This window comes from Mobula birostris, chromosome 9, assembly GCF_030028105.1.
Source record: "Mobula birostris isolate sMobBir1 chromosome 9, sMobBir1.hap1, whole genome shotgun sequence".
In the NCBI taxonomy this organism is placed as follows: domain Eukaryota; kingdom Metazoa; phylum Chordata; class Chondrichthyes; order Myliobatiformes; family Myliobatidae; genus Mobula; species Mobula birostris.
This window is the reverse complement of record NC_092378.1, coordinates 32,196,220-32,208,820: the sequence shown is the minus strand read 5'-3', so window position 1 is coordinate 32,208,820 and position 12,601 is coordinate 32,196,220. Positions and strand designations below refer to the sequence as shown.

Sequence of the window (12,601 nt, the reverse complement as noted above, 5' to 3'; positions counted from 1 at the left end):
CTGGTATTCCCTCCTTTATCTTTTGTGCTGTTTGGTCCTTTAGTTTTTTAAGAAGGTGTTTCTTCACATTCCTCAGAATGTTGCAATTAACATCATTTATGAAGCGTGTCTCAGTTTTTTCCTTCCATAAACACACATTCAAACAGGGCAAAGTTGAATTGGTATGTTACTTCTGATGCATATACAGACCAAATTGTTTTGAAAAGGTCAGCTCTTCTGCATCAGTAGTTGTATTCAGCAGCTTCTAAAGTACAAACGTTTATACATAAATTTAAGCTAATCATTCATGGATGAATGCCAAAATAGTTAGAAATAATTCCCAAATTATGATCAATTAGCTCATGAATGTGGAATTAAACCTATTTTTGTCATTCATTTGTCTGAGCATTATTACCAATGAAATTAATATTTGATACAGATACTTAAGTCAATACTAATTGGAATCTGTACAATGAATCCCCATGCTTCCATTATATGTGCTCTCAATTAATTCTGCAGGCATCTGGAGACTAGGGAGCATTATGCTGGCAACATATCTTTTGTTTTACAAATTCCAGACAAATAATTTTGCAATGTTCCTCCACTTGTCAAGATTTGTAATGTCAGACACTGGATGAGGTGTCAATCAAAAACAGTTAACAAAGAGTGCTACTCTGACAGGCTTCCTATTCAGAGGAAAGTATTAAAGGCAATTTGTGAGGCTCTTGAAAATTGTGCTGTAATTGTTGAATCATTAAATAATAGCACAGATGGCCCTTTGGCTATTATTGCTGTTCCAGCTCTATGATACAGAGATACTGTACATTGCCCTGTAAGGTTTCTTTATCCTTTTGTTAATTTTCCCATTCTCTTTTGCATGCTGATATTCTATCTTCCTTTCAAGCAGTGTATTCCAGCTCTCAACAATTCAATGACTGAAATTAAATGTTTCCTTTTCTCACTTGTAATACTTTCACTAACAATTTTAAATCTGCAACTTATCATCATCATACGGCCACTATAGTCACATTGTCTTTATTTACACCCTAAGAACTTTTCATGATTTAAAAGAGATAGTGGGATTCTGGCTTGCAACAGATGTTTGTTGCCAGCCTATTTCTTAAGGTAGAAACAAGAGACTCAGAAAGGACTGTGAGGATATGAGAAATTGGAGATAGGCCATGTTATGTGAGAACTGGCTGGAAATCAGCAGCAAAAATAATGAAATTTTCATGTTCTGTATGAATGCAGTAAGCAGCACCGATACAATCATTGATGTGCTAGAGGAGCTGAGGAACAAGGCCCTGTCTCCACAAATGGGGGGAGTTTTGTGGTACCATGTGAGTTCCTATCCTCCACTTTTGTTCTGGAGGAAGTGAGTGGAGTTGAAGAAATTGAGAACATTCAGCCAAGTGTTGGCAGAAGAAAATTCATTAGATCTTTGTTTAAGATATTTTTCTAAGCTCTTTATTTACGTTGGAGTTACGCTTTTCAGTAGTTTAGTGAGGATTTCTGAAGGCAGACTCAAAGTACATGGTTAATTTCTTTGTATTTCTCTTATAGCCTGGTACAACTCCTTCCCATCCAAATCTTTAAGAGGCCCATATTTACTTAGCTAATATTTTATCTTTTCGATGCTAAAAGAACTCTTCACCTTCTCATTTTAAGTTTATCACTAGATTACTCTGTTATTCTACTTTTCTTTTATGTCCATACCTTAACCCTCCTTTGCTGAAAGTTTCACCAATCCTCGGGCTATTTCTTGGCAAAGTAATAAGGCTTTTCCATTATCTATGCAGTAAAACTCCAATAAACCTTTCAGAATCCCCAGTGGTTTGCTGTGCTTCTTTCCACCAAGGTGGGCTCTGGATCCCAAACCCCTTTGCAACTCACCAGGACCAAGTTCCTGTGCTCCATTTAAACTTACCAAGTTACATATTATTAATGATACTGTATATTTAACAATGTAAATTAAAATGTGCTATTTTTAATTTAAAATTTAAAACGAAGTGAAATCCAGTTGATCAGAAAATCTGCAACCCCTTCACCAATTTGCTGGGTTATAAGTTTAACTCTACCATCTTTAATATCTTCATGGCTAACACACCATTACTTTTATTGCCTTATGGGGGTATCTATTATGAATTATTTATAATTCCTTAAGTGTTAACCATTGCTTACTTAATATTATTCACTTTTACCTTTCTTCTTAACATAGATTTTCAAGTTCATCACTGTGAATTTATGCCTTATGTCTTTGTAGTTTGCTTTATTAAGATTTATGACCTGGCTTCTGATTCAACTGTATTACTTGCATCTTATAAAACCTATCTCGTTAAAATCCCTAAAGGCTCCTTAACTATCGGAAGTTTCTCCCTTCACCATTCAGGATTTAAAATAGCTTGTTTCCTTGTTGGTTTCTCAACATACTGATCTATAAAACCCAAACAAGAGAAAATCTGCAGATGCTGGAAATTTGAGCAACGCACACAAAATGCTGGAGGAACTCAGGAGGCCAGGCAGCATCTATGGAAAAAAGTACAGTTGACGTTTTGGCAGGACTGGAGAAAAAAATCTGAGGATCTATAAACCCGCCACTTTTCCACTCATTGCTCATTTGGTATATTTGATATGTAATCTATATCTATTATATATCTATCTCTGGAGAATGTAACTGTTTTCTTGCCTATTTGCAAACCCTACTATTTTCTGTCTTGCTGTATGCTGTTTCACAGATCCACTAAAACTGATTCTGCTACGTGATCTTCTGAACTGAAGTCCTTCTTTGCTACCTTTAATCAATTTTTTTATTACCATGGTTGCCCCGTATCATTTTCCATTTTGCCTTTTTACAGTAGCTATTGGGGCATCTTCAAAGGACTCCTCTGTTTTGCTTGATTCAGTTACAGAATACCTTGTGTGGGGGATTTTCATTGTTTTATTTGTTATTTTTTTGAGAGAGTGTTTTAATAATCTTCTTCCTAATATGCTCTTCCTATTTCATTTTACCCAAAAAGCACATTAGTAGCAGTTCTACAAACCAAAATATTTGGGGTGATATGATGAAATACATTGTGTGTCACTGGTTTATTTTTCTAGTGTTCATAAATTAATTCTACACATTCAAAGAGTATTCCATTGCATTGATATCAATTCTCAGGGAATCAACTATATTTTTAGAGAAGCTGTGTACTTGCTTACGGTGTGCATTAATACAATTAGTCCAAAATAAATATTAAGAACTATTTTTAAAAGTTAAGAATAAATGTCTTGTGTATTCCATTTGAACAATTACTGGTGCTGAAATTGTAGGGATTCTGTATCATCTTCCTTATTTCCAGATTAGATTACCCATCCCAAATGCAAAGAGATTTACCTGAACGTAGTAAATGTTTAGAGCTTCGCGGAAATTTTAAAGGGGGTTTATAGCAACATCAGGCAGCATGAATCCTAAGAAGGTGTTTCAGTTGCTAAAATGATGACATTTGCCAGTGAAGCCCGAAGTCATACTGTGAAAAATGCTCCTTATGCAGAATGTACTCTACCATTATTTGAGAAGTTCTTACAAGGGATAGATTGACTTCATGCTTAAGTTCACCCTACTTTTTTAAATTTCAGGTGTGTAGTATTTTCTAATGTGTATATTAGCACTTTATTACAAATATGTTTAATCAAAATTTATATAATCTGTAAAATATTTTATTAAATCAGCCATTTTATCCATGTAGCAGCACAATTATAAACATTAAGCTCCTTGAATTTTGAGTTCGGAATATTAAATTTGAATAAGTCCAATGTAGAATCGAGAGAAATTAATGGTCTTCAGGAAGAATGCTCAGTCCAGATGCAGGATTGTGACCCACAGCGTTGGCAGTTTCTTTCTCTCATAGATGATGCTCAACCCATTTCGCTCATCCTGCAGATTGTTTATTGCTCCAGATTCAAGCAATTCATGCATCTGCATTCTTGCATAACTTATTCAGTTAATTCAATATCTAAGATAATTACTGAAAAATAACCTTCTGGTCTTCATCATTAATATTGTAACTTTTTTTTTGTTTTTCTTTCAGGCCTCCAGGTGGTATTAAACTCAATCATCAAGGCTATGGTCCCATTGTTACACATTGCTTTGTTGGTGCTGTTTGTAATTATCATCTATGCCATTATAGGATTAGAACTCTTCATGGGTAAAATGCACAAAACCTGCATCAAGAATGGAACAGGTAAGAAATGTGACTACTATACAATGTGTACTATTTAAACTGTTCGCATATCCTGCAGCAAATGAGTATTTTGTATTTCTTTGGAAATAATGATCATTTCCATATATCATTGGCTTTGAGAGAGTGGATGTACTAGTTGTTATCCAAAATGCTATAGCGTCTTTGGAGCTTAGCAAGTGTACTTCCATTACTAGCTACCAACCTGTGACTATTAACTTACCAACCTGGACATTTTTTTGGGATTTGGGAAGAAACTGGTGCACCATGGGGAAGCCCACACAGTCACGTGGCAGATAACACCAGAAAGCAGAATCTCATCTGGGTCACTGCAGCTTGAGGCAGTGGCTCTATAAACTGCTATTGTGCTGCCCTAGAGGATTGAGAGAGTTGTGGTTTGAGAGCACTTGTCGACCTCCTCTTTCTCTTCATTTACCAACAAGGTATTTATCTGGTTTATGGCTCTGGTCTCTGAGCCTTTATGTGAGACCGTGTGTGACTTTTCTGTTCCTACCCACCTCTTTGGATGCTGGTAATTTTCTATCTTTGCACTGCGAACTTCTCTTTGGGCAGTGAAAAATTCCCACCAAAGCCTGAGGTGCAGTGAGGGTACATTCCAGCTCAAGGAACTGCATTAGGTTTAAGGCAGAACCGAACCCATTATAGTTCTCCCCTGTAATCTGCTCCTTCCAACATGCCTACCCTAGCAGACAGCTTCATCCGTTGTGGAATGTGATGACCAGGTTTTTTTTTCTCTCACCATTCAAAAGCATGTATTTATAGACCATAAGTTCACTAGTGTTTTCTTCTTGTTGTCTTTTTACTTGTTCAATGAATGTTAGGACGAAGGGTTCGGAATTAATTTCATTTGGCTCTAATGGATTAATTTCAGTAGCTATCTGCCAAAGGAGTTAGATCTCAAATGAGGGTGGACCCCTGTAAAGACATAACAAAGTAGTGAAACACTAAAAATACTACTCATGACCTGCTGATTTAAGGAAATATAAAAATAAGTTCGTCCATCGTCATCGATGAAGACCTCGACACCATTAGTACTTTTTACGAGGTCGTGTGCTAGCTCGACACTCAACCCAGCACGGATGGAAAGCATGTCTGGAAGCAACCTGACTGGATTCGAACACGTGAACCTTCGCTCTGGTGTCCGGCGCTGATGTCACTGCGCCACCAACCAGCTTGATGGTGTGGAGACTAGAGCTTGATTTGGATTTAAGTGAGGGAGAGCTACGCAGCATCAGCCTCACTCTCTCTTCCCAATTCCCATCTGGATCCAGTGGCAAAACAAGAGTCGAGACAGCTGGAGATGGGACAAGGCGCAGTGGATGACCAGGACGTCTTCTGTGTCTTGTCGTGCTCTACACATTCCCCGACACTTGCAGAGACCGCCTTCTTAACCGTTGTACCTTCCATTGGTCTCGTCCGCTCAATCCGCCGGAGTCTGTCTTCACATGCTGGGATAGACAACTCCCTATCTCACCGAGGGTTTGAGACCCATCGGCTACCCTCACCTGGTTTAGCCGGCTTGTCGAAGCTGTTGCCTGGAGTGTGGCCGCTGTCGCATGCAAATAGTTACGGGGAGCCACAGGTGAGAGCTGAGTGCCAGGTGGGGACCAAAGGTGGACTAACCGCCTTGAAAAGGACGCGACATGTTCCCCCAGCAGAGGTGCTACCCCTCCCTGGCACCCCATACACTATATTTGTTGCGTTTGCTGCAGTAGCTCATCTACTTCATTTGACATGTTGTGCATTCAGAGATGCTATTCAGCACACCAGTGTTGTAACATATGGTTATTTGAGTTACTGTCGCCTTCCTGTAAGTTTGAACCAGTCTGCCTATTCTCCCTGACCTTTTTCATTAACAAGGCTGCTGTACATGAACATCCCAGAAGATCAGCAGTTCCTGAGATACTCAAACTACCTCATGTGGCACCAACAATCATTCCACGGTCAAAGTCACTTCGATCACATTTCTTCTGCATTCTGATGTTTGCTTTGAGCAACAACTGAGCCTTTAAACATGCCTGCATGCTTTAATGCATTGAGTTGCTGCAACATAATTGGCTGTTTAGATATTTGCATTAACGAGCAGGTGTACCTAATAAAGTGTACAGTATAAGCCTGGCCTCAATTAGCACTCCTCAATCCCCTTGACTCTTTGCATTCAACACCCAAGATCCAAATTGTACCAGAGGTCCCATTCCTTCCTGAGACAGATGACTCTCAACTTTTAGCCATTCAAATGCACTAACAAACATTGACATCATCTGCAAATCATTTACCAGTGCAAACTTAAAAAGATTTTTGAGATCGACACTATGGTGAGAATTTGGATATCTGGGCAAGTCACTGTTGACAGTCCAGTGTTCAATGCCTTTACTGAATTATCACAATACACTGAAAGCATGATGATTTAACCCTTGGAAGCCTGTGGCATATCTGAGTCTTACAGCATTAGCATGGGGAACTGCTTCTCAGATTTGGCGCCAGGTTGGCTGGTGTGATATCAATGACTATTTAATTACATTGGTGATTGTAGGACTTCAGGAATTGAATCAAATTGGAAAAAAGCTTGTTTGCAGTAGTTTAATGTAATGTATTCATTTAAGTTATTGTTTTTTTTGTTTTCAAATCCATTATTTTTAATTATTTACTATAATTTTTATATAGGTATTTACATTTTCTACCCAGCAGTTTCCCCCAAGTTTTCAAAGATGTTTCGAAGGTGGTATCAGGATCCTATTACCACTGAGATGCACACATGGGGTGCTAGTGCTTTGGATGAGCACAATTTATTATCTGAATCCAGCTAATAAATAAGGATAGGGTTGCAGTAATTGCAGTGGCAGAGATGATGATTTTTTTCAGGAAGGACAACTGAAACCCATCGGTTTCCTTGGCTGCGTAAGTCTAAGGAAAATGCTCTACGGTCCCGCCAAACTCGTGAGATTGAGTCAACTCTCCCACCCAAACCCCGGTTCGTGTGGACGCTATGTAATTTGCTACCGTGTTACAAATTAGTTCCATGGAATGACAGACAGTACACTGCATATGATTAAAGGAATTATATTAATGACTCTTAACTAAACGGTTAGTAAGGAAAAACAAAAAGGGCCCATTTTAATTAAACAGTCAAATGTGCACAAGTTGGAGCTCATCTTGAACTTCTGTCATTCACGCACTGGGCCCTTGGTCTGCGTGAAGGCACACACCACCTTCTGAACGTCGATCGCAATCCTTCTCGAACAAACGGGTCTCCCACCAGGTCGTATCCTACAACCGGCTCTCCCCAGCATCTTTTCTGTTCATCTCCCGCTGAACCAAAGCCCCAAGTCCAACCTTAGCGTCCCTCACCAGGAAAAACCTCCCCTCAGTTCTACCATCCTAATTGGATGGCACACATTCCTCATCATCCCTTATCCCAACAATAACCCAAACAGGCTGACAGCAGAGCAGACTGCTCTTACTGAACTGCTAAATTAAATACACACAGCATAACATTAAAGATATGAACCAGGGTATTACACAACTAACAAGATCTAGCCCGGAGCTTTAAAAATTGGTTTATTACAATGCTGGTAAGAGTGTCTAATACAATGGATGTTAAGATGCAAATAAACTAACCTTGATGTACCTATTGCATTTAATCTTAGCTGTTTGATCATTTCAGTGACTGATTGGCAGATGGCTTATCTACATCATAATTGGCCTTACAATTTGTGGATGGTTAACAGTAGGTGTAGCAGGCAAACCTTTAATGCTTGCAAACCGTAAAGAAGTATAACACATAGGGAATTATTTTATAAACCTATTACTGCAAAACAGTGGGCAATAAAAGGCTGTGTGAGAAGCTTACAGTATGGAAAAGTTAGAAATCCATTTGTTAAGGTTGTGAAGTGGCCCAGTAATGTGTGAATATATTATGCTCTTTTACATTTGCACAGTATAATTATGTCAATTATTAGGGTATTAAATTTGTATATTTGATCAGAACTGTTTCCCTCATTGTGAAACCAGATAGCTTAAACATTTCTTTTGTTTTCTCTTTGTCCATTTGCAGCCACAGAAATTGAAGCAGCAAGCAAACAGCATGAACATATAGTATTTTTAGGATTAAATGGGGCATTATTGTTGTACTGACAGGTTACAAAATTGCATTTGTTGGAAGCAATGGAACAGTGGAGTTCATAGAGACATGAAGTCTGGCACAGGATTTACAGGCAGAGGATGATATACCCGAATAGCAGTGCTGTAGGAAGATAAAATTGTCATTTCAATTGATCGCAGACTTTTCAGAATCCTAATCTGTAATTTTAATTCAACTTCCCATTCTGGTATGTCAGTCCATTGCCTCCCCTACTGTCATACTGAGGCCACATCGAGGTTGGAGTGACAACACCTTATAATCTGTCTGGGTAGCATCCAACCTGATGGCATTAACATTGATTTCTCAAACTTCCGGTATTGCCCCCCCCCCACCTTCACCATTCCCCATTCCCACTTCCCTGTCTCACCTTCTCCTTACCGGCCCATCACTTCCCTCTGCTGCTCCTCCCCCTTCCCTTTCTTCCATGGCCTTCTGTCCTCTCCTATCAGATTCCCCCTTCCAGTCTTGTATCTCTTTCACCAATCAACTTCCCAGCTCTCTACTTCATACCTCCCTCCTCCCACTTAACGGTTTCACCTATCACCTTGCGTTTCTTCCTCCCCTCCACACCCCCCCCCACCTTCTCGCTCTGATTCCTTATCTTTTTTTCTCCAGTCCTGATGAAGGGTCTCGGCCGGAAACATCAAATGTACTCTTTTCCATAGATGCTGCCTGGCCTGCTGAGTTCCTCCAGCATTTTGTGTGTGTTTCTAATCTGTAATGCATGACTATGCTTCTGTAAAATTCATATGACAACTAGTTATAATTGAACAAACTAGTTACATCGGAATCAGAATTAGGTTTATTATCACAGGCAGATATGAAATTTGTTAACGTAGAAGCAACAGTTCAATGCAATACATAATATAGAAGGGAAAAAAATAAATTACAGTATATGTATATTGAATAGATTAAAAATCATGCAAAAACCGCAATAATAAATATTTTAAAAGTGAGGTAGTGTTCACGGGTTCAATGGCCATTTGGGGATCGGATGGCAGAGGAGAGGAAGCTGTTCCTGAATCGCTGAGTGTGTGTCTTCAGGCTTCTGTACTTCCTACCTGATAGTAACAGTGTGAAAAGGGCATGGGTGTTGGGGGGGTCCTTAATAATGGACACTGCCTTTCTGAGACACTGCTCCTTGAAGATGTCCTGGGTACTTTGTAGGCCAGTACCCAAGATGAAGCCGACTAAATTTACGACCCTCTACAGCTGCAGCTACATGCTGCATATGCCATTTGTTGGCTGGTCTTAACTAAAGAGCTCCCATTAGTAACACCATTCAGGGTTCCCAGAGTGTCCAAAGTATCCAGTACTCTGTATGATACAGTATTCCATAACTGAGGTTTGGACTTGCAAGAGAACCAAGGTGAACAGAACAGAAAACCTACACGTGAGTTGGAGATGGAAAAAGATGCGGAATAATAGGGCCATGAAGGTTTGCAGAACAAGCTGATCTCTGGGAAAACTTCAACTGGGTTACCCAGTGTCAAATCCCATTATAATAGACACTGTTCTAACGATTATCCACAAACCTTTAACACAAAGTTTGAGTGATTCTACCAAAAAAAAAGGGGGAGGAGGAGGAGAAAATGGTAGCACAATGCAACACGTGTAGCCTCTCTAGTGAAATGATACCGTATTTGTAAGTAGGATGCCATGCACAATTTTGATTTGATGGAGACAGCCGTGAGAGCACGGAGGACATCTGGATTAACTTCTGAAATGCCCGGTTCGCTGCCGCTGCTACTGTGCGATCGAGAATCTCCAGAGGGAGGGCCCCAAAGTCCTCGGCTTTGCCTGCTGCTGGTGACCGGGGCTGAGGTCGATGCGTTCGGCAGAGATGGTGCTCGGTGCTTGGTGTCGGAGGGCTGGTCGGAGCTCTAAGTTTTCGGACGACTCAGAGTCGGACTGTGGTCGGGTATGGCAGGGAAAGTTTTCTTCTTTCTCCTGTCTGCATGAGATGTGGGACTTTTGAGAGACTTTAGAACTTTTTGCCGTGCTCACGGCTTGTTCTTCATCAAGTTATGGTATTGTTTGCACTGTTGTAACTATATGTTATAATTATGTGGTTTTTGTCAGTTTTTCAGTCTTGGTCTGTCCTGTGTTTCTGTGATATCACACCAGAGGAATATTGTAACATCTCTTAATGCACGCATTACTAAATGACAATAAAAGAGGACTGCGTATCCTCATAATCTAATCTAATCTAAATCTAAAAGAATAGCTACTTCATATAATATTTCCCCATATGCTTGCATGTGTACTCTTGTGGAGTTGCAAAAGCATAACTTTTCCTTCTCCTGTGCCTCCAGTGTGCTGAAGCCTTTCCCTGCAGCAGGAGTAGAGGTCCACTGCCTCCTCTGATTGCACAGTTCCTTTGATAATCATGCGTGCACTTTGGATTCCATGGGAATTAACTGCTGAATTGTGGGGTAGACTAGGTAATCAGGTTATAAATTAGGTCCTGATTTGTGATAGAGGTTATGTGGATAGGAAATGAAGTGTTTTGAATAAAGCTCTCTTATGCTGTCATCCAACTATGGGTCAGCAATTCATTTTCTCAGGAGGACTTGGATATTAATGCAGCAATATAAAAATGAGGCTGAGCTATCTGTATGAACTCATTTCATCACCTCATTTGATACCATAAATTTTGCTATATTCCTCCCTCTTAATGCTGTATGCGGCACTGCTGCAGCTGAATAAACCTCTAAATGTATGACACCCAGTAATGACATATGTTAGCTAAATGTATGACACCCAGTAATGGCATATGTTAGCTAAATGTATGACACCCAGTAATGGCATATGTTAGCCCATTGCAACAGCTTTTCCACTTTAAAAAAAAAACTCCTGCACAGGCCTCCTGTCATTGTTGGACATGATGGACAATCATCCACAATGGATTTAGTGAGGTTAGCCATCAAGAAAAGCATGAAATTGCTCAAGGTATGATTCAAGAAGAAATGCAGATTTTGAAGAAGGTTATTGAAGATAAAAGATAGATGTGTTTCTAAGACAAGTGAATATACTATGCAAGGTGATAAAATAAATTTATGGGTAGGATGATATCAGCAAAGCTCGTCTCGGCTGGTTTGGTTAGAGCCTTTAAACTACAAAGCAATCTGTATCTTTTTAAATACAGTGCACTCAGTATCCTGGTACTTGTTTCTCATAGGCTCTTTCATTTGTTTTAAAATACTGCTCAACTAACTCGGTATGTATATTTCAGTTATCTCTTGTGCAATCCAACGTGTCCGTCTTTCCGATGTAGCCAGCCATTTCTGCTCTTTTTTTTTATTTATGATTGTTATCACGCATACTCATTGTTTACAAACCCGTGAATTCCTCCACCATCTGTTTTTTTAAAAAAACTTGACCATGTCTTCTATTCTAAAGAATTTGTGCTGCACTGATATTTTTATTCGACACGTTTCTCACTGCACCTTTTTAAAACTCTAAGGTCTTGCTATGCTTCAACAGGTAGGTAGTCATCTCAGGTTTGCTTAAAACTTCTTCGTCACCACTGTTTGTAACTCCAAAGCATACAAACTAATTGAAAGGAAAATGAGAGCCGGGAATGTGGGTCTAACTTTGCCTTTACTTTTAAGAGAGGTGCGTAGTGGTGGTGACATAGTGGTGTCATGGTGTATGCAATTCATGTATTTTTTACATATAACCCATAATGAGTTATTTAAGTGAACAGAATGCTGAATCAAACAATATTACTCAAATATTAAATACGCAACATGTACCATGTAGCCATATGCGAAATCCATTGTCCAATTTGTTTTCTCTTTTTTCCAACTATAAGTATAGTTTACTTTTCAAATTGAGCTCAAAAATGCTGCAGTGAGATTTCTTCTGTCCTGACTATACATCAAACTGATGTCTTATGCTTGTAAGGGCCACCTGTAAAGTTCTAAAAGTTAGGGTGTTAAAATGTCATTGACAAGTATGCTGAATTTCCAGGCTGCCTGCATAATTTTAATCCAGGTTTCCCGTCTGAATGGGTTTACTTTGGAGTTGACATTAGGATTGACATAAATGCTGAACTTCTCATGACTAGTTGATGTCAAACATACAGTAATTATCAGTGTGATGCAATTAAAAGCTACAAGCCTGAAATTTCACTTGCAATTGTTCCCAAGCCTCAAGCAGAAGTGTGTTGAAAGCTTTGCTTGTGATGGTGAACAAAGTTCTCATGAAAAAGGATCTACTGCTTTCCCAGCGTATA

At 39.3% G+C, this 12,601-nt stretch overlaps 1 protein-coding gene across 2 annotated transcripts in view; it reads left to right on the top strand.

The window, feature by feature from the left end:
• Positions 1–12,601, top strand: part of cacna1c (calcium channel, voltage-dependent, L type, alpha 1C subunit) — a 687,918-nt gene that overhangs the window by 335,822 nt on the left and 339,495 nt on the right. For both annotated transcript variants that reach the window (XM_072267751.1, XM_072267750.1), the window contains exon 6: positions 4,050–4,202. In XM_072267751.1, the coding sequence (XP_072123852.1) occupies positions 4,050–4,202 (153 nt within the window). The remainder of the gene's footprint in view (positions 1–4,049; positions 4,203–12,601) is intronic.